The sequence below is a fragment of the Chelmon rostratus genome, chromosome 13 (assembly GCF_017976325.1).
Source record: "Chelmon rostratus isolate fCheRos1 chromosome 13, fCheRos1.pri, whole genome shotgun sequence".
In the NCBI taxonomy this organism is placed as follows: Eukaryota; Metazoa; Chordata; class Actinopteri; order Chaetodontiformes; family Chaetodontidae; genus Chelmon; species Chelmon rostratus.
In genome coordinates, this window is record NC_055670.1 from 27,025,122 (window position 1) to 27,047,409 (window position 22,288).

General features: G+C 44.7%; 1 protein-coding gene across 1 annotated transcript in view; it reads right to left on the reverse strand.

Annotated features, from left to right (window-relative positions):
* ttn.1 (titin, tandem duplicate 1) overlaps nucleotides 1-22,288 on the reverse strand; it is a 175,256-nt gene that overhangs the window by 133,214 nt on the left and 19,754 nt on the right. The window contains 30 exon segments of the mRNA XM_041950097.1: nucleotides 75-353; nucleotides 440-727; nucleotides 830-1,108; nucleotides 1,202-1,480; nucleotides 1,612-1,890; nucleotides 2,212-2,490; nucleotides 3,482-3,763; nucleotides 3,863-4,141; nucleotides 4,261-4,548; nucleotides 4,630-4,908; nucleotides 5,008-5,289; nucleotides 5,394-5,672; nucleotides 5,752-6,033; nucleotides 6,230-6,796; nucleotides 7,101-7,379; nucleotides 8,000-11,662; nucleotides 12,170-12,217; nucleotides 12,643-13,146; nucleotides 13,443-13,844; nucleotides 15,772-15,960; nucleotides 16,121-16,240; nucleotides 16,493-16,777; nucleotides 17,345-17,576; nucleotides 18,166-18,334; nucleotides 18,455-18,596; nucleotides 19,566-19,826; nucleotides 20,222-20,482; nucleotides 20,987-21,247; nucleotides 21,385-21,648; nucleotides 21,929-22,189. Of these exon segments, the coding sequence (XP_041806031.1) occupies nucleotides 75-353; nucleotides 440-727; nucleotides 830-1,108; nucleotides 1,202-1,480; nucleotides 1,612-1,890; nucleotides 2,212-2,490; nucleotides 3,482-3,763; nucleotides 3,863-4,141; nucleotides 4,261-4,548; nucleotides 4,630-4,908; nucleotides 5,008-5,289; nucleotides 5,394-5,672; nucleotides 5,752-6,033; nucleotides 6,230-6,796; nucleotides 7,101-7,379; nucleotides 8,000-11,662; nucleotides 12,170-12,217; nucleotides 12,643-13,146; nucleotides 13,443-13,844; nucleotides 15,772-15,960; nucleotides 16,121-16,240; nucleotides 16,493-16,777; nucleotides 17,345-17,576; nucleotides 18,166-18,334; nucleotides 18,455-18,596; nucleotides 19,566-19,826; nucleotides 20,222-20,482; nucleotides 20,987-21,247; nucleotides 21,385-21,648; nucleotides 21,929-22,189 (11,562 nt within the window).

Here is a 22,288-nt window from a genome sequence, read left to right on the forward strand (position 1 = left end):
GTGAAAATGAAGAAAAAAGATGGAGTTAATTGACGGAAATGGTGGCGGTGGACGAAAAAAAAGAATAGTCCAACCTTTCACCAACAACTCTGCTGTACTTTTCACTGTTCCCGCTTCGTTGCTAACTTGGCAAGAATAAATCCCAGACTGCAGAGTCCCGGCTGAGTGGAGCTCTACAGACGAAGAATATTTCTCCACGCTAATCGTACATGATGGCCCAGCGATGAGTTCCACGTCATCCTTGAACCATTTCACCGTAAATGGAGGTGTTCCCTCAAAAACACTTCTGAAGAGCACAGTAGACTTTGGAACAACGGCCTGAGACTCAGACTCAGCTACGAATCTTGGTGGCACTAAAATCCACACAAAGAAATTATTATGACACTTAACTAACAGCCTTTGAGTTAAAAATTTGATAAAGTTGAGTTTGAATGCTAACCTTTAGCTGTAAGAACTCCACTGCACACACAACTGCCTGCTTGGTTGGTAACTTTACAGGTGTACTCTCCTGTATCAGCACCGTCAGTCAGTTTTAACTCCAGCGAGACAGTGTTTTCAAAGTGCAGAAGTTTATATTTGGAGCTCTTGGTAATCTTTTGCTTCCCTTTGCTCCATTCAACCGACACCGGAAGAGAACTGGCCACTTCGCACTCCATGGTAACCACTGAACCCAGAACTGCTTGAATGTTTTTTAATTTCTTAATGAACATCGGAGGAATCACTTCTCCTGTTCAAAATCATATTTAAAGATAATTATAATCAAAGAAAAAATGCAATTCTTCAACTTACAAAATTTGTTCTACGAAGAATTGAAGAGTATCTTACAAACCTAAAACAACCAGCATGACTTTACAGCTGCACGTCCCAGCAGAGTTTGTGGCTTCAAACAGGTACTCTCCGCTGTCCTCAAGCTGAGAGGACTGCATGCTAAGAGTACTGAGGTTGTTTTCATAGAGGAGATTATGTTTTCTGCTCGACTGGAGCTCTTTTCCGTCTTTGGTCCATCTTACACTGATATGAGGAGCTCCAGCTACCCTGCACTCAAGACTAACTGGATCTCCACAAGTCACTCTGACTACATCTGGCTTCTCCTGGATCATAGGTGGTTCTACAACACCAAGACATAGAGGTCAGTCCACTTGTTATTGCTTTAAGAGTGAGATAAAAGTAAAAAAGATTTTAAAAATTACAATAAACTGACCTAGGACAGTAACGGCTGCCTCACAAGACCTGCACGCAGCACTGTTTGAAACCTCGAAGACGTATTCACCACTATCGCTTGTTTCTGTCTTAATAATCTTGAGCACGGAGCTCTGGTCTGTGCTCTGGATCTTGTATCTCCGGCCTGAGGTCAGCTCCTGTCTCGCCTTCATCCATCTCAATGTCAGCGGTTTGGTGCCTGAGAATCTGCATTCCAGCCTGGCCGAGTCGCCCCGGGTCACACTGATGGACTGTGTATGATCTAAAATACTTGGTGGCTCTGGGACAAAATGATCCAAAGCTAAGTTAGCTGCTAATAGTCAACAGGTGTTAATGCGACAGGCGAAACGTCAAGCTCGACATAAAAGCGACAACAGTGAAGACAGTAAGAGACACAAACGTCCTACAAACCTGTCACTATGAGCACAGCAGCACATCTGTGAGTTCCCGCCTTGTTCTGCGCCTCACAGACATATTTCCCGCCGTGTGATAACTGAGCGTTTTTCAAATTCAACACGGCACTTTTGATCTCATAGGACATCTTAACATGCTCGTCTTCTGTGAGCTCATGACCGTCCTTGATCCAGGAGAAAGTCATGGGAAGTGATCCAGACAACATGCACTTCATAGAGATCTCAGAGCCCACCATGCAGGACATATCCTCTAGTCTCTGAACAAACGACGGTGGTTCTAGTGAGAGAAGACCACAAGATGAGGGATTCACACAAACACAGATGACCCACACTGCAAATCTTCCTGGTCGAACCTTCTACTGGCCGCATGAACAAGTAAAACAAGTGCAGCAACCTGATCTCCTATCAAAACACAACAATATACAACTATTTAGGACTTGCAAAATACTCTATGGAGCTCTAATTACATTTTTGTTATCACACAAGAGTCTGTGCATCATTCACTGCCAGGATTTTTCAGCTGAAATTTGCATGAACATTCATTTTGGCAGCACGTAGAAAGATAAACTTTGCTGGCAGTTTTTGTCCTTTGACTAACCTTTGAGTGAAATTTGGCAAGAACAAGATGTCTCCCCAACATCGTTTGCGACAGTACAGCTGTACGTCCCAGCATCTCTGGCCTCGCAGTTTAAGATCTGAAGAGCGACTCTGTCGTTTTCAACGCTGATCTGATGCTCTTTGTCGATTCTGATCAGCTTATCGTTGAGCGAGCAACTTATTTCGAATGGAGGGGAACCTGAAACGGTTCCCTCAAAGATAATGTCGGATCCCTTCACAACCTCAGCTGATTTGAAAGGCCTCACAAACACTGGAGGCTCTATAAAAAAAGACAATAAATGTTATATTCAAAGTTGATAAAGAGTCTCATGAGGTCAGTCTGGTTCACAGAATTCATTTAACTGTTCAGAGGCTTCACATTACAAACTCTCCGCTCTCATTGGTGATCTCAAAACTCAAAGCACCAGTGACGGTGCATTGAGTCTCTGCAGGATGTGAGGAAATAAACTCTAGAGAAACAACTGAAATACATAAATTGTTGAAGAAGTGAATTATCTCATTGACATGTGTGACGTTAACACCATCTCACCACTGAAAGACAACCAACAATCTGTTTACCCACTTATCATTTAGAGCAGTGGTCCCCAACCTTTTCTGTACCATGGCCCAGTTTAATGTCTGACAATATTTTCATGGCCCAGTCTAAATGTGTAGCAGATAAAAAGAAAATAAAATGATAAGATCGGCATTAAAAACTGTGGTATTTTAATAATACTAACAATAATAACAATAATAATGAACGTAAATCCACTTTTTAATCATGTCAAGAGGACCTGGCTGCAGACTGGCACTGTCAGGCACCACCTGTTTTTCAACAAACAAAATAATGGAAATTATTTTTTCTTTCTGTGCGGCCCAGTTCCAAATGACCCACGGGTTGGGGATCAATGATTTAGAGGACTGTTGCAGACTACATCTGATTCCAGCTGACGTTTAGTGAGAGGAAGGATACACCTGGGACAGGCTGCCAGTCAATGGACAGGACAGACACTCATCGGCAGACAATATTGGCGATTTAGAGTCTCCAATCAACCTCAACCTTCAGGCTAGGTTTAGGGACTAACAGAAGTCATAAGTGAAAAGTAAAGGGTGTGATCCCTGACCAGCATCCAGTCTCCAAAGACGGCCTCTTCTGTTTGGTGGAGAGTACAAGCAAGCCGGGACTGAAATCCCAGGAACTGAACATGCTGACGAACACTGTGGACCAGACTTCATGCCAACGGTCTAAAGTTTGTCTGGGAGAAACCAACCTTTCACCGTCACTGAGCTGCTACACTGGTCTCTGCCGGCCTCGCTGGAACCCACACAAACGTAATCTCCACTGTCCTCCACAGAACAGTCCTCTACCTCCAGAGCTGCTATCGAGCTGTCGAAGGACATTTTGTGTCTGTGGTCTGAAGTGATTTCGGAGCCATTTTTAAACCATGTGATGCTAATAACAGGGGTGCCCTGCACTTTGCAAGACAACTTCAGAGTCTGTCCAGTTTTCAGGAGCTGGGAAGGCTCAAGCTTCATTGTAAATGTTGGGGCTTCTGTAAATTAAGAGTCACAGTAACAGTAAAAGGAAGAGGTTACGTGAAGAAAACAACAGCTCAGTATTCACCTTTTTAAAAGAAAAAATGAAACAGCACCTTTTACAAAGAGGACTGCAGTGCAATCCACCTTCCCAGCCTCATTGGATACTTGGCATGTGTATTTAGCCGAATCATTGGGTTTCACAGAGTGAAGCTCCAAGGAGCTTGAAGAGGCGTCTTTCTTTATGAAACACTTTCCCCCAGTGAAAATCTCTTTCTCCTCTCTGAACCATTTAACCACCAGAGGAGCTGATCCTGTAAAGGTTGATTTTATGACAACATTTGATCCTGGTGAAGCGTCCTGGGACTCAGGTTTCACCGTGAAGACTGGAGGTTCTGGAGTTATTTGGGAAGAGAAAGAACACACATTCAAAAGCTGCCAATAACTTCCCATTATTTGTAAAGTCTGTCAGTTGAATGTCAGGTTTAAGGTGAAGCAGTTCAACTTCTCTGACCTTTGACGGACAAAACACCACTTGTCTCTTTTTCCCCAGCAGCATTAGACGCCCGGCATGTATAAACTCCACTGTCGCTTTGCTCCAGGTCAGTTATCATCACAGCGGCTGTACTCTCGCTGTAATCAAGCTTATATTTGTCACCACTGTGGATTTCGTTCTTGTCTTTGTACCAAGAAACAACCAGTGGCTGAGATCCAGAGACTCGGCATTCCAAAGTAACATTACTACCAACGCTCCCATCCACTTTCTTTAGAGTTTTGGTGAAGGAAGGCGGAACTGCACGATCTGTGTAAGCAAACATATAACTGTCGTCAAAGGGAAATCCTTTAAGTTGTTATCAATAACGTATTCTTGGCTAAAACTAACCTATAACAGTGACTGAGCAGGTGCACTGGTCTTTTCCGACTTTATTGGACACCTCCATCTTGTACTCTGAAGTGTCTCCTTTATCTGCTGCGAGAATCTTTAGGATGGCAGTGTTCTCCTTCACCGTCATTTTATATTTACGGCCACTGATCATTTCTTTGCCGTCTTTAAACCATTTGACTTTGAGATCTGGGCTTCCAGAAATCGTACACCCCAGTGTGGCTGAATCTCCTGCGGTCACACTGATGGATGCTGCTTTCTCTAAGATCCTAGCAGGTTCTGTAATACAACGTGGGTTTTAGAATTTATGAACATTTGCGTATATTTAAATCTGAACTTTGAAGTCATTTCTAATCAACAGGAATTTATGGTTCTAACCTTGAACTGATAGGACAGCTTCACATTTCTGCTGCCCTGCCTCGTTTTCAGCGAGACAAGTGTACTTGCCGCCGTGCTTGATCTCAACGGATGAGAAGGAAATGCTAACGATGTTGTTCTCGAACGTCATTCTGACATTTGGATCGTCGTCTCTTAGCAGCTCAGAGTCTTTCATCCATTTAACAGCAATGGGACCTGAGCCTTTTAGGGTTCCCTGTAGCTTCACTGTATTCCCCAACACTGCTGTAGCACTGTCAATCCTCTTTGAGAACATAGGTGGCTCTGAAATAACAGTTTAATAATAATTATATCAACAACTAAGAGAAGTACAACTACAGGTATAACTACAGTTTAAAAGTATATTCTGTGGTTTCTACATCACTAACCTCTCTGTTTAGCCACTGACTTTGAGGCTATTGATCCGACCTCATTTGATACAACACATTCATATTCGCCAGCGTCAGCGCTCTCAAACGAGTGGATCTCCAGAGAGGTCAAGGATCCCTGTGATACGATTCTGTATTTCTTGTCTGGGGACAGTCGTTTCTTATTCTTTTTCCAGGTCACCTCGAATGGTGCAGAGCCCGAAATCTCACACTCCAACACAGCTACAGACCCTCTAACTGCCTCTATGGAGAGTAATTCCTTTCTGAAAGATGGCGGTTCTAAAGGGGAACAATTTAAGTTAGACAAGTTCTTTATCCGACTAAAAACTTCGTAATAAAATTGCCTACGATTACACACCTTTTACTGTGACTTTAGTGCTGCAGCTTTCACAGCCGGACTCATTGAGGACCTCACAGGTGTAGTTCCCACTATCACTCAACATGACATTCTGTATCTCAAGAGTCGTGACTCCATCCTTCAGACTCATGTCATATCTGCCGCCAACAGACAGCTCACTGTTATTAAAGAACCAGCTGGTGTGAAGTTCGGGGGATCCTTTGACGGTGCACTGCAGTCGTGCGGTGCTGCCTTGCTTCCAAACTGTGGTGGCCTCCAGCCTCTTTACAAAGACTGGTGGCTCTGGAAGAGGTGTGTGGTTAAAAAGAGCCATTATGAAGTCAAAGAAGTCATTTGAAAACAACAACCCAGCATTGAAAGAGAAGAGGTTTAAGACTTGTGAACACGACAAATCAAATTATGTTAATTTTCAATACTGCAGATTTGCAACAGCTTCAAATGCTGCAGTGGCCACGAAGGTTAGTGAGATAGCTCTTACCTTGTACCTTCACCGAAGTGGAGCAAACTGCACTCCCAGCATCATTCGTCACGGTGCACACATACTTTCCACAATCTTTCAGTGTGGTCTTTAGGATATCAAGAGTAACTGTCTTATCCTCAAAAGACAGCTTACAGTCTGGAGACTGGTGGACCTTTCTACCATCTCTGGTCCAGGTGACAGTTACTCCAGTGTCCTCATCCACCTGACACTCCAGGTGCAGAGGAGCTCCAACCACAGCAGCAACTGGACCCAGGGGGTTTACAAAGTTGGGCTTATCAATAACACGCAGCTCCATGCTGCACTCAGCTGTCCCAACGTTATTAGACACCTTGCACACATAACAGCCCCCGTCAGATGGCTCAAGCTTGGTTATCCAAAGAGTGTGCTTATTGTTTTCACAAGAGGTTTGGTAGTTTGTCTGCTCTTTGGGTAATGCCTGGTTGTCTTTGAGCCAGACAACATTCAGAGGAGCAGATCCTGTTATCACACACTGTATCACTGCCCTCTTTCCAACAAACATGGTCTGAGGGTCAGGCTTAGTTATAAAGGCAGGAGGGAATTGCTCTATAAGAGTTAAGAAAAAGAGAAACACATTAGTGGCAATGTTATACCCTGTTAATTTACCTTAAACACCTGCCAGTCTGACAAAAAACAAAACAGAAGACCAAGAAAGCTTAAAAAACTTTTCACAATTGGGCAAACGAAACACAAAGTCTCAAGCACCAGTGTTTATCAAAAGAAGACCAGCGAAGAAGAGCATGAGAAATGACACCTCGTAGAAACAGCTCCACTTGAACAAGATTCACCTTTTGTTCAAGACCAACAGTGCCAAATCAGCTGAGAGGAAGGAAACATGCATCACTCTCACCTGTCACGCTCAGAGAGGCGGAGCATTCATCACTGCCGTGCTGATTGGACGCCTTGCAGGTGTATTCACCACTGTCGTCCTTGGTTGGGCTCAGAAGTTCCAGAGAGGAATTGCTGAATCGGCTGATGATCCTGTACTTATCGCTCTCTTTGATGTGGTGGCCATCTTTGAACCACTTGAAGCTCACATTCGGAGCGTCCTCGGTTTCACATTCAAACTTGGCAGGATTGCCAATGTTGATCTCCACGGGGACGATTCTGTGCCTGAACACAGGTTTCACTGTAGAGAAGGAAAGATCACAAGACAAAGTAAACACACAGGAGTCGCTGAACTGGTAGCAAAAAGGAACGTTTGGAGGCGGTGATCCTGGGATGGAAAAGTGACACACACAGTTAGCTGTTGTGACTGTGGGGGGAGAAAAATGGTATCGATTTATTGTAGATGCAGGTTGATGTCATGAAAGAGATTCTGTGGTAAGAAAGGGAGAGAAAGCATGCGGAGAAGGATGGACCAGGAATGAGGACTAATGAATGTTTACAGGTATGGGCTCAGAGGTGATTCCTTGGAGGGACAGAGGAAAGATATGGTGATGATATGCTTGTGGAGGAGTGAAGGAAAAAGGAATGAAGGCTTGAAGAAAAAGTGAGGATGCCACTGGTGTCTGGTGAAAACCTCAACCCCCACAAATTTAGTTTTGCTTGGAAAAGCAAAATCAACCATTGATAGACCTTCTGTTTTCAAATTAGCCTTTGAAAGGATTTCATGGGTATTCAACTCGTAAATATTGTCCCATGTTCATATGCAGTTTGACCTCTGGTTGAGATTTGCAGACAACAGAGGTGGAAGTTCAATGTGTGAAGTTAGTTGATGATGATATCAAAGAATCGCCATCATCAAACCTCTTGACACCACAGTGAGTCTTGAAGATGTTGAAGTCTTTCCAGCTTCATTCTCAGCCTCACAGACATACTCTCCTTGATGCTTCTCCTTGAAAACTTCGTTGATAACTAGGGTGTATGTGTCGTGGTCTTTAGAACACTTGAACTCTTTGCCAGATTCCACCAGTTGACCATTGAAAAACCAGTTGACTTTGGTGACATACTTTATGGTGGCAGTAAAAATGGCCTTGCCATTTTCCTCACTGCAAACATCTTCCAGACAAACAGTGACAACAGGATAATCCACCAGACTGTCGGAGGACTCGCTGATCATAACTGCTTCTGAAAGAAACTCCTCTCTGGTTTCTCTGTGGACAGAAATGTCCTCTCCTCGTTCGGCAGGAACATCCCTCTCTGACCTGACTGTCTTCCTGCTCACCTGCGTCAACTCGTGGATTTCAGACAGACTGTGAACAGTCGCGCTTTGGAAAGAAGCCCTGGCTTCAGTTTTCATGGCTGCAGAATGAGACACAGCAGGAGGAACCCCCGCTGCGCTCTCTGCCACCATCAACGTGTCCACCACAGATGACCACTTCTCTTTGGAGGGCTCTGAGCAGACCAGCGCTTTCTGAGGTTTGTCAATCTGCATGGTACCTGGTTGCTCTGATGTAAGACTTTGCTGCTCATGGAAAACCATAGCATACAGAGCTACCTGGAGTTCAGATCTGAAGTCAGCTGTCTGAGGGTACGCACCTTCAAAAGACAATGTGATCTCCATGGGGGCACCTGGTGTTGTGATCAGATACGTATGCGAGGCCCGTTTGGGCTCTTTCTGAACCTTTACCTCCTGCACGTCAACTGCTTCTAACCTTCCTACGACGTCGGCTAGTAACACCGGTTGGTCCCTGGCCACAGCAGACTGAAGAGCATCTCTGAGTTGATGCCGTATGTTCGAACTCGACGGTTTGGGAATCTGAATGACAAAGTTTAGTTCTTTGGGTAGAGTTTGAGTGTCATGAGACTCATGAACAAACAGAACGGCTTCAGGCTGTGTCACGGTGCTGACAGTAGAGCCCTCATGTTTCTGTATCACACACGACTGCTCTCCCATAATGACCTGCTTTTCTTCTAGCAACACAGACTGTCGGACTGACTGGCCCTCCTGGATCGGGACTGCAAAGTCTTGCTCAGCGGCTTGTAAAACTGAACAGCTTTCAGTCGCTGCTGCTTTCTCCTCTATAGAAACAGCTTTTTTGGAGATTGCAGGCTCAGTTTTCATCCTAGGCTTCAATGTCTCGTCGGTTTTGAGGCTAACAGTATGACCCTCCTCCAGAGTCTGAGTATCTGTGATGTTCAAAGAATGCACAATATTCCAGTAATCCTCTTTCTGGACTAATGCTCGCTGCTGCTTTATATTGGTAATGAACGGCGTCTCCTTCGGCAGCTGCATGGGCTGGGAGCAGACCATGACGATACTCGAAGGCCTGGGCTCAGTTCGCAGATTTGACTGAACCCCGATCATGGGCACATCAAGATCTTTATGGTGATCTGCTGTGACCTCCACTCTCTCTTCTGACGTAGCAGCATGCCTTCTAGCCTTCTCCTGTTTCTGCAATGCCACATGCTGAGCAGGCTTGGTGATGGTAAGCATGCCTTCCTTTGGTAAAACTGATAAACAATGAGTGGACTGAAGGTATTTTGTTTGTGGTAACTCTTTGCTCGGCTGAATGGACGTGACATCAGTCTTTGCTGAAAACTCTGAAGCTGCCTCGCAAACTGCAGTTCTTTGCTCGTCTTCGGTCACAGAATACAACAGAGTTGGACTCCTTCTTGTTTCTGCCTGCTCTGCAGAGGGCTTTTCGCTGCTGAACCATCCCTCAGACTGTAAAACATCCTGATCACTGATAACTTGCAGATTCAGGAGTCTTTCTCCCTCTCGCTGAGACTGCAGACACACAAAAGATGCAATACCTGGCACCTGTCCTGCCTGTTCACACTGGAGTTCATATTTCTCTTCAGAGGTTATGGCTGCCTTGTAGTCCATGTCTTTGCATGGGGTGATGCTCTCCTCCTGCGGTCTGTGTATTTCAAATCTCTGCTCCTTGAACAAAGCCACTCCTCGTTCGCTCACCGGTGCCGACACCGGCTTAGATTGCTCTTTCTCGACCGAGGGTTCAGTGGCTGCATCTAAAGCCGGCAGAGGCTCCGAGTGTCGTTCTGGGACTGGCAGCTGAACTGCAGACTGAGCGGAGTATAAAATCTTTAGCCCCTCTGTGACTCTGAAACTCCTCTCTACCTCTGGCCTGTGAGTGACGCACGATGTTTCATCGTGGATGGGCAGAAAGGACTCTACTTGATGACCGCTAACGAGCTGCCTGGGTTCGGTCGAGGTCTTCTCATGCTCTGGGGCCCAATCTGTCGAGGCCCCGGCCCTTATTGTGGCGAATGGGAAGACCTCTTCAGATGTGGCTGACATGATTTTCAGTGGCTGCTCTTTGGCTAACTCGAGCTCTACGACCTCAGGGCTGAGAATCCGCTCAGAGTGCTGCTCTGTCATCTTTTGTCTCTCCTGGACTGAAGATAAGAAAGCTGCCATGTGAAGCTGTTTCATGGGAACAGCTGAGACCTGAGGTGGATGAGTGGGAGCCAAAGAAACCCTCTCCTGTATTTCATGAGCCTGCAGCACTGCTGCCTGATGGGTGAGCTGCTCTCGATGAAGGGTTGCAGCAGAAATATCGAGCTCTTTGAGAGTTCCCACCTCCTCACTTGGAATAATCTGACGGTCTTCAGTGCTAATGGTGTAAATCATCTGATCAGCTAGGCTTCTTTCCTGATATAATCTGGATTCTGTGGTTTCTTCAGTCATTGATATTTTCAGACCTTTTGTTTTCTTGACTAACGTGTGCTCTTCCTGAACTGTCTCCCTGAATACCAGCAGCTCTGCGGGACAAGATGCTTCCCCGTGTTGGTTGCAGGCCTTGCAGGTGTAGACACCACTGTGCTCTTGTTTGACACTCTTGATATTGATAAAGCCTGATCCGTCTGGGTTGTTCACAATGATACAGGACCCACTTGGCTCAATTTGGAAGCTGCCTTTGAGCCACTGAATCTCAGGAAGAGGATCTCCGGTGACAATATACTTGAAGAAAGCCTGACCGCCCTCACACAACCGCAGAGACTCTATAGCTTCAATGAATTCTGGAGGTTTGCCAGCTGGTACAAACATCCTCCCATCAACTCTTTCCTCCCTTTCTGGCTCCTTCACCTCAACATGCAAACAAGAGGTGCAGGTCGACTGGCCAAGTCTGTTGCTGACAGTACAGGAGTACTCTCCTTCAAGCTCCTTCTGAACTTCAGTAATGACCAGGCTATACTCGTCTCGGTCGTGAATGAGTGTATACACAGATGAGCTCATTATGGTATGTCCGTTGTGGAACCACTGAACAGTGGGTTTAGGGAAACCGGACACTTTAATGGTAAATGTAGCAGTTTCTCCAACAGTCGCAGCTGCTGGAGAAAGTTCACTGAGGAAAACTGGTTTTTCTTTTTTCCTCTCCAAACTGCTGGAGTAGTGTTCAGAATCTGGCTTAAGTTCAAGTGTTCTGGTTTTATCTGGTAACTTTAGGCCAGTGTAGTATGACTCCTGGGTTTCTGCTTCCTCTGTGATGGTCGAGCTAGAGAAGGCTGAGTTAAATAATGACAGTTTAAAGTAAAGTAAGACACACAGTTCAACCTCAATACAATCACAATGCACAGAAGACAAAATGACTTATTCTTGTTATATTTGACTGAACCGTAAATTAAACAACCGTGTTGTTGCAGCATATTTACTACAAATGATGATTCTTTACATGAATTAATTTTTAATAATAGACACAGGCTTTACAATTTTACGCACATTTACCACTACATGTTATGAACACGAGACCACAACTCCATCCAATAATGAAGAAATGAATGAAAAGTCTCATAAGTGGACGTTGACTTGCTGATTTGAAAAATTGAGGAACTATTTATTTTGGAAAATGGTTTGCAGTTACATAAAAAGTAGAAAATGCAAAGTGAATTTGGGAAAACATTCAAAAATACCAGTAAAACAGACTCTAAGCATGAATTTCTTACCAAGGTAACCTGAAGAGTTATATATATATATACACATACACATCCCTGCTGGCATCAAACAGTATTTACCTTTCATCTCCTCCTGGACCTGAATAGGTTCGCCCTCCACTGCAGTAACTGAAAAGACACAAACATTTACAAATTAAAAACGTTCCCAAAACTGTGCATAGAGTCTCATATGGTGCAAGACTGTTAGAATCAGTGACAGGTCGTGCATCCATATTATCCATTTGTTTTTTCTTTTAACTGAACTTCTTGCATGCTTCCTTTTGGTCTTTAGTGAGCAGCACCTCTGGCTTTTCGGAAAATGCTCAGTGATATGAGTGTCCCTCTCTCTTTCTTTCCATGTTTTTGTCAGTAAAGCAGGACACAAAGGTCAGCGACCTCTCCTAAGCACAGTGGTTAAAACCTCGTTGAAGAAGTGCGTCACCGTGTGGAGAAGTGTGCCTCTGCTGGCTGTGTGGGTGGAAAGCTGTGTGGATGAGTGGTGGGCCGATGAAGGCCCGAGCGAGCAGAAGGACCAAAAGCATGCAGATGCCAACCTTTCATCACTTTGCTGCACTCAGCATCCCCTGCTGAGCTGACATTTGTGCAAGTGTAAGAGCCCCCTTGTCCGGGTCCCACATTGTGAACATTTAGACAGCACAGGGGGCCGTCACGTTTCAGAGAGTAAGACACAGAATCTTCAACATTCAACCGGTCGTAAAGCCAAATGAGAAACGGAGTGGGAACCCCCTTCATAACGCAATACAAGGAGCTGCTGTCTCTGTTTCTGATCAGCAGTTCCGGGGGGAGTTTGATCAGGAAGTCAGGCCAGCCGGAGAGGCGTTGACCTCGCTTGTCATGAGGCACAACATCAGGAAAATACAGGTGGCTGATGAGGTTGTGAGGTCTCTGGGAAGATGGAGGCGACGGTCCCGGCTTCTCCACCGCCTCCTGCTTGTCTTCGTAAGGAGGGTCTCTAGGGGTCTCCCTGTTTGTCTGAGACACTTTACGCACAGAATCGGTAGGGATGGGGGTTTCTGCTTTGAGATTTGCTTCTTTAGCTGGGTGAGAATAAAGTTAGGAAGAGTAATTAGGGGTCAGAGTTTATAAGGCCATGACTCTAAACACTAAAGGGGTGAGTAGGATGGATGGATGAGGTTAGTGAAGCAAAGCTGGCAACAGCAGGAAGAAAATAAACTAGACTACAAATGTTGTTATTCTATTACAGTCTAACAGGTTACAGGCTAAGAGGACATATTAAATAATGAGAGGAAGGGACGAAGCAGGAGGAGCAGGTGGAGGCGTAGGATGGACCAGATGGAGAAACAGACTAATTAAGAAAATAAAGATTAACCACCTTCAACAGTGAGCTGTGCGGAGGAGCTGTTCTGGCCATGTTGGTTGGTGGCGGTGCAGCGGTACACACCCTGATCCGCCACACCAACACCCTGGATGACGAGGGACAACAGCCCCCCAGTCTGAGAGCTCCTGACCCGCTCCGTGTCCACCAGACTCTGGCCGTTATGATCCCATAGCACCCTGGCAAAGGGCTGCCCGTCGAACGAGCAGCTGAACTCGGCCATCTCGCCGCTTTTCACCCAGACGTCGCTCATTTCCAACAGCAGTTTGGGGCTGGCTGAGAGTTTGATATCGACGCTGCTCATCTCCACCAAGCTTACACTCTCCATCTGACTCTCCACCATCCTCCAAGACAAGGAGGAACTCTCGGAGACCAGCTCAGTAAACTCAACACTGTGGGCTGTTTGTCCCACTGACAGAGAGCTGAAACTCTCGGTCTGAGCCTCCAGTCTCTGACTTAGCTTAGTCTCATTCCCGGTGCTCGACACACTAGCTAAGGCTTTTTCATCTGGGCAATAAGAAAGAGTAGAAGAATTAGGTCAACACATCATTCTTGTGACTTCTTCAGACTACTTGTGTCATAGCTTGTTTGCCAAGAGTGCAGCCGGAGTGGAGCGTTGAGGATCAGTCATGATCAGTGGGGGGGTGGACAGTGGCTGGTTTCCGCTGTCAATCATGCAAGCTTGACTGGAGCCAAAATTTCAAATAATAAAAAAAAACAGCTATGGATTATGTCCGTGCTTGAGCATGAGGAACCCGGAAAGCCGGATTTCCAAAGTTCATCTCTGTTTTGACCATGCTGCATTCCTCTGAAACAAAGACTTACGTCTCAGGATAAGACGTCCCTACTGTTAAGATGTAGGACAAGAAGACAGACATGCATCACATAAAAAGTAAGATCATGTAAGATCACCTGAGCATATGGCGAGGATGTCAGAAAACAGAAACAATCCAGTCTTTCTGAAGGATGAGCTGGCAAATTGTTTCAAAACTGCGGCTGTCTGCACAAAGGTCTTGCTGACTTGTCTACATCTAATACACCGCCTCTTAAATGAAGCTGAACAGTCAGCAATTCTACTAGCTTTGACTAGTTTTCAACATAACTGCACATGTCAAACAATGTTGTAAACGGAGGTGGTACCTCTACATTTTTATCCTTACCAATATAAATCAGACAGGCCTTTCGGAAGGTGGATTTTCTTTCTTTTGACTAAGCTAACCTAGCAGTTTTCCCCACTTGTGTTTGTGCAAAGCTAAGCTAAACCGTGTCACTAAGAACGTTACCTTGCTAGCAAACAAATGTCACCTTGTTAGCCACCAACGATTTCTGACTGGAGAAGTAACTAAAATAGTTTGTTACTGCTAGAATACAATTTGATGTAAAAGGGTGCTCTAAAGTCAATATTAGCTTGCTTGCTAATGTTAGCATAACATGCCCCAATCATTGATGAAGGCACAACTTTCCACCAGGAGAACCTTAGAAAGGTTCTGGTGATTATTGTTGCTGAAAATAAACAAATTTGTGGATGATTTTCTCGCATTTTTCACCTTTGAAGCAAATACAAGTTTCCACAACTTCTGGTCTTTGTGCTAAGCTAGGCTAAACAGGCACAGGATACACTGAAACCAATCTGATAATGGTGATTTTCAGCTAGCTCACATTAGCATTCTTTAAAACCAAGCTCAAAAATGTTTATGAGAATGGAACTGATTTCGTTTTTGACTGAGAACAAGCGGATTTTACTAAACGATTAAAATCTTTGTGCGACAGCAGCAGTTGATCTCTGGCTCAAGCATATTGAGCATACATGCTTGAAACCTCGCCACTTGCATGCAGCCTTCTATTGGCTCAATAAAAGTTGGGGTTTTCATGGGCCAATAGATGCTTCATTTTGTGAAGCATGCCCATTAAGTTTTGATGCAACATCCTCTTGTAGGTTTAGTCCCGGAGCGACGGAGACTTCCTCTGTCTGGACAGTATCTGCTGCATGAATAGAGATGCTCTGATTGATCAGGCAAACATTAATAATCGTAATCAAATCAGTGAGTAGATTCATACGTTGATGATTGGTTCAATAACTAGGACATCTGGTAGTTAACAGAATTTCAACAAATTTCTACAAACACACTTTAAGAGGATTTCAGAGTTTCCTATTGTTTCAGTGGAAACCAACATGTTAGATTGAGATTTTGAGCTGAAAATCAGAGCATCTCTAGTTAAAAACACGCTAGCAGAGAAGTCTGTTGAAACACATGCAGCGCATTCTGGTCTAACAGTAACAGATCTATCTGCACGTCGTTGGCACGTTTACATCAGAGTTACTCACCGTCGAAATTCAAAGTCGCAGCACATGTGACCATGCCCGCCGAATTTGTGGCGACACATGAGTACTCTCCTTCGTGGTGGGGGAGAGCTCTGGAAATCTCCAGCTGGCAGGTTTCACCATAATGAGACAACCTGAAGACGTCGGACTGTCTGATCTCTCTGTCATTACAGAACCAAGAAATCTGCAGATCTGGAGACACAGAGTTCATCTTTTACTCTCTGATTAATACATCTAATGACATCTACTGGAGATTTATGGTACACAAGTATCTGAAGCACTGGACGGTGAAATGTGACACGATCAAATTTTTTGAACCGACAACCAGGAGGAAGCGAGCAGTGGCCACTACCTTCCCCAGAGACGGAGCACTGGAACTGGGCAGGGTGTCCCTCTGTGACCAGGATGTCCCGCATGGGAGCAACGAGGACCGGAGCAGAGACCCGAGCCACAGTTTCGACCACCTCAGGGACTGGAAGGAAGAGAACAAGACAAAAAGCATGATCAGTGACAGAGTTAGTAATCAATTAGCTTAGCTTAGCTTCTTCAGCAGCTGACATAACTAGCCAGTAGCTGCTGTCTCAGTTGAGGTTCAGAGGGTCAAACTAATTTTCAGATCATATCTGATCATCTGAATACTGACTGTCTGACTGGTGAAATAAATCACTTATTTCTAAGTTATCGACATTTGAGGCAACTATGGACATAAATTTGATGGAGGTACCTTCCACAGTGAGGCTGGCAGAACTCGTCTCCTCTCCGTAGTCGTTCTTGGCGGCGCAGCTGTAGACGCTGGCGTCCTCAGGGAAGACTTCCAGCAGCAGCAGCGTGTGTTCGTCTCCGTCGTGGAGGAACTTGCACTTGTAGCTGGTGGATAGAGCCTGGGAGTCTTTGTACCACAGCACCTGAGGCTGAGGGATGCCGCTCACCTGCACCGAGAACCGAACCGATCTCCCTGACGTCGCCGTCTGAGGCTGCATGTGGCGGATGATCTGAGGAGGCTCCGGCACTGAAGGGATAAAGGTAAGTAAAGTTTTTTCAAGACCCTAGAATACATGGCAGTGGAAAAAAAGCCTAAAAACACATTCAGTTGTCATTTGTCACCTCTCTCACAATAAGTTATTGTGAACTTCTGAGTTCGTTTCATTTTCAGTTAAAGGTGTTTTCTGCTTGATTAATGTTCAGTTCTAGTGTTTCAGAATTACATGCTGTCAGCAGCAAAGATAAAATGATCTTTCCCCCTTATTTCCTACAAAAAGAAAAGAAACCAGAATTGATCACCTGTTGTCTTTTCAGTAGAGAATTAAATACTTCATCAAAGTATTAGTATTAGTATTAGTCTGTATTAATGGAGCTGAAATTTATTTGAGAAAGGTCACTGGATAAATGAACAATAATTTAAAGAGTGAGTGGATGAAAAGGTTTTTACTACTTACTTTGTCACCATTACTTTGATGTAACAACAAATTTTAAAAATTTGACTCATGTTGTTTGTGACATAAACCAGGCAGGAAAACAAGAAGAGCTGCAGCGACGCTGTTTTGTTTAATCTAGAAAAGTGAAAAGTGTCTCTTACGTCTGACATGAAGGTTCATGGTGCTCCTGTTCTTGCCGGCTAAGAAGGTGTACTCCCCTGCGTCGCTCCTGTAGGTCTCAGAGATGGTGAGGCGGTGGAGCTTCCTGATGGTGGCGTAGTTGAACCTCTCCTCCACCGAGAACTGGATCTCCACTCCGTTCCTCATCCAGCGACCCTCTACGTCGTCCTCATTCACCTCAAACTCGAAAGTTGCTCTTTGCTTCTCGACAACCTGCAGACGGACAGACGGACGGTAGGGTTGCTGTCTGCTGCTGTTAAAATACCTGCAGGAAGCTGTCAGGACACTTTGTGTTCAGCAGGTCAAACCGTTGGCAATGACAGCGAACTCTTAAAACAAACTGTGGTTGTACTACGACACAAACCAACGAGTATAAAAGAAAAGTTGAATAAATGGAATAGCTGTAGTTAGTCGCCTGCAGTTCTGTGGTTAAAATCAGTTTCTAAGTGGTTTACATCGGCAACTGGACTCGCTTGAGGTTCTAGAAGACGTTTCACTTCTCATCCAAGAGGCTTCTTCAGTTCTAACGGGCTGGTGGGGGGGTCCAAGGCATTTATCCACTTGCAGAATTGTTTACACCTCGGGAAGGCGTGAAGGTGAAATGTCTTCTAGAACCTCAAGCAAGTCCATTTGTCTTTTTAAAGGACTTAGAAGAACCATGACCTGGATGAATGCGAATCTTCACAGACGTTAAAATCCAGACAAGAAAATTGTGACATTTTTTCCTCAAAAAGAAAATCCTCAACTGTTTCTTCACAACAATCCAAACTGCATTCGTACAAAGATAACTACATGAACTCACTGTGATGTCCCTGCTAGCGGGTTCCGAGATTTTGACGTCCCGTCCCTCAACTCCCAGGTGGCCCTTCGACATGCTTGACCCGGCCACAGCGGTGTACTCTCCGGCATCAGAGAGGCGGACTGATGGCACGACCAGACGGTGCACAAACTTATCCGAGGTCATCTTATATCTGAAGGAGCCACAGAAGGTAGCGCAGAAAGTTAAACGAGACATTTTCTTTATGTATCTGTTTTCAGGATGTTGTGTAATTAGTAGAAGTGTTGTAGCAGCTGAGTATGAGCTACTGCACCTATCGGACATTTCCAGCTCCTGACCGTCCTTCATCCACATAACTTGAATGTTCGGTTCAGAAACTTCACACTCAAAAGTCGCTCTCTTCTTCTCTGTGATCTTCAGGTCCTTCAGGTGTTTGGTGAATTCAACCACACGAGCTGCAGCGAAAAAAAAAAAAAAAAGTAGTTTAACATTGAATCAAATGACTCTGTGTGACATCATGAGGTTTGCTCATGGTCCAGAAATCACAACGAGTTTTAGTTTCATGAGTCTTCTTATTGGATGGTTCAGTCTCAGCGCTCGAGACAAGGACAAAATAGCAGCTCCAAAAGCATTTCTCCTTTTTTTGGATGATGTTTCGGCCCTCTGGCCTTCTTCAAGATCAGCAATCATATACTTTCTGTCTCAGTGCTCTCATCAACCCTGCGCCCCAGAAAAAGCATGAATGAATGAATGAATGAGTGTTTAAACACAATGACTGCTTCCATATAGGGCAGGTCATTTCGGACGTTCTTGTGGTCATTGGGGAGGTTCTCATGGTCCTTTAGGAAGTTCTAGTGGTCATTGAGGAGGTTCTGGTCAATTTGGAGGTTCCCCCGGTCCTTAAAGAGTTTCTACTGGTTACTGGGGAGGTTCTGGTCAGGATGTAAACTGTCGTGGTCATTGAGGAGATAGTCTTGGTCTTTTCTGCGGCTCTAGTGTTTATTGGAGAAGTTCTACTGGTCACTGAGGAAACTCTAAGGAACTTTTGGTAGTTCTTGTCTTCATTGTGGTTCTAATAGAGGTAGAGGGAGTTCTACAGGTTATCTTAATGTTTTTGGTTTTTTTGGTCTATGAGGATGTTTGAGGGGTTCTCTTGGAGAGGTACTAGTACCCATTGTGAGAGTTCTTGAGGTCCTTTCTGTGGTTCTTGTGGTAATTTGGGTGGCCGTAGTGCTCACTTAATATCGGGTTGGTTTGCTCTGATAAAGCCTGTACACGAGCTCCTCAGCATTAAACAGCAGACTCACAGACTAGCTGGCAAACATAGTGGCACATCTAGCAGCTGCAGAGCCAGATATCTTTATCAGGGGTTGGTGGAGACCAAACTGGAGCCAAAAGGAAATAATAAAAAAGGTAAATCTTACCTTCAACATCAAGCTTCGCTGTAGTTACCGCAGAGCCAGCCATGAAGGTGTACTCGGCGCTGTCACCAAAGTGAACATTTCTGATGTTTAGAGTGTGAGCGAGCTGTTTGCAGCGAGCCTGGCATCTGTCCGTGGAACGAATCTCGACACCGTTCTTCAGCCATTTGTACGTGATTTCCTCGTAGTTGACGTTCACCTCAAAGGTAACAGTGTCTTTCTCCTGAGCATTCACGTTCTGCAGCATTGTTGTGATGAGGATGGCTGAAAAAACAGGAAACTGATGGTAAGTTAACTGAAATTTCATATACCTTTCAGACAAAATAAATGGTCCTAATGGACCATAATCCCCTTAATAAGTCCTTAATTTGCCTCTTAAAACACAGAAAACAAAAGCCTGTAAAATGAAAATTAAATACAATTTAATTTAATTTGCACAATAATTTGAAACAATTCCTAAAATCTACTCGTGATCGGTTGAAGGTGTTATTAAGGTTGTTGTTTTGGTTTATGTAAGAAATTTTCTCTTGTGCAAAGTAATAATATTTGAGGAGGTTTGGCTCAATGAACAAATGACTGAATGAACTGACTGCATTAATGGATTTTAATATATTGACATTTTTTATTCTCAGCGATAGCAGCTGAGGGGAAGAACTTACGGTTAACGGTTAGCGTTGCAGATACTTGGTCGTTCCCACAAGCGAAGGTGTATTCTGCTGAGTCATCCCTGCTGGTGTTCATGATCTTCAGCTGGTGGAGTTTTCCCTGAACCACAATTCTGAACTTCTCACTCATCTCGATCTCCACGCCGTCTCTCAGCCAGGTGGACGGCACATTAAAGTGAGAAACTTCACACTCGAACGTGGCCACCTGCGTTTCAGGGACCGCCACGCTCTTCATGGGTCGAGTGACTCGCAGGGCTGAGGGGAAAATGTCAGTCTCAGCATAATTCAAAGAAATGTGAACAGTGGTACCGATGGTTTTACCATTTTAAGAGTAACGTTGTATGATAAAATGCAGTAGGGCCCAACTTCCAAACGTTAGTCAGCTAATGTGCGTGTAAGTAGTTGCAAAGGTAGTATTGTGTCACTATCTCAACCTGAGCAGGAAGGAGTTAAAAATACTGGAAAACGATATAAATCTTTCATATTTTAACAATTATAAGTTCTAAATACAAAAGGTTTCATAGTTATGGACATTAATGTCACCTGCACTTTACTGTAGCTAACGCTGACCGGGCTAGCCTTGTATTTGTCCAGCTATTTTAGTTAGCATCCGCTGAAACTGAACCCTAAACTTGCGTTTGATTCATGTCTCAACTCAACAAACATAACCTTCTGAAACACAGTTTAATTTAATCCTTGATGGTCATTTTCATACACTTTTAAAAGACTGCTAACACATCATGCTACGCTAACACTTACACTCAACAACGAGGCGAGCGCTGCACTGGAGGTGGCCCACCACAGCGGTGTACTCTCCCTCTTTGCTGCCGTCCACGTCCTGGATGATCAGTTTGTGGGTCTTTTTCTCAGAGAGCATACTGTAGTGCCCGTTCGGCTTTAGCTCCACACTGTTGTACAGCCACTTCACCGGGATGTTGTCCTCGGAGATGTCCACCTCAAATACGACCGTTGCGCCCAACAGTGATGTCACGTCCTTTGGCTTCTTCAGGATCTTGATGGCTGTGGGGAATATTTTACAGAACATTTTAGAATTTGTTCTGTAACTTTTTGCTGTACTTCTATGTTTTTATGTTCAGCAACGGAAAAAATATGAAATCTTGTGTCGTTGTTTTTTAAATTTATTGTTGGTTGCTTACTTTCAACGTTAAGCCTGGCATTAGCAGACAGTTTCCCCAGTTTGAAAGAGTAAACAGATTCATCCTGCGTGGTGCAGTTCCTGATCTTCAGGGTGTGAACTGTGTCTTCAATAGTGATCTCGTATTTATCGCTGGGCTGAATCTCAACTCCGTTCTTGATCCACTGTGCTCCTCTCACGTCCTTGTGGGTCAGCTCCAAGCTGAACACAGCGTCCTGAGTCTGGACCACGTTCAGGTTCTTTAGGGTTTTCTTGACCTTCACAGCTGTGGAGACAAATGTTGCTAATCAAGGATTTGTTGGTGTGTATCTTAGATCAGTCGCTCTCAACCAGGGGTATACAGATACTTGTCAGCAAACCAAATCTGAATGAGATGAATCTCTTCAAATGATTTTGAAGAAATCATCCATTTTGGTCAAAATGCTGATTAGCCATTTTACCGCCTCTGTGTGTCCAAGACATGTTTAATTTCTGGGCTAGCTTGTGATGAGCTGAGCTAACTGGTAGGCTACAGCAGGATGCGTTCTGTATGTGTCTGGACCTACCCTCAACTTTCAGGGTCGCAGAGGTCTTGGAGGTGGCGACCTGATAGGTGTACTCTCCGATGTCTGTGGCTTTGGTGATGACAATGACGAGGCGTCTGACGGCGCCGTTCACCTCGCTCAGCGTGTTCTCGTTGAAGTCGACGGGCTGGCCGTCTTTCAGCCATTTGCCCTCAGCAGAGGGGTTGGCTACTTCACACTCCAGCACGGCAGTCTGGGAGTCGGCCACTACCAGATCACGTAGGGGCTTCTTGATCGCACCACCTGAGGACAGGAGACAGCCAGTTAATGCTTAGTTCAATCAGCAGTACAATGTCAACCTGCGGTAGAAACCGTCTCTGAGACTGCTGAGTAATAAAAAAT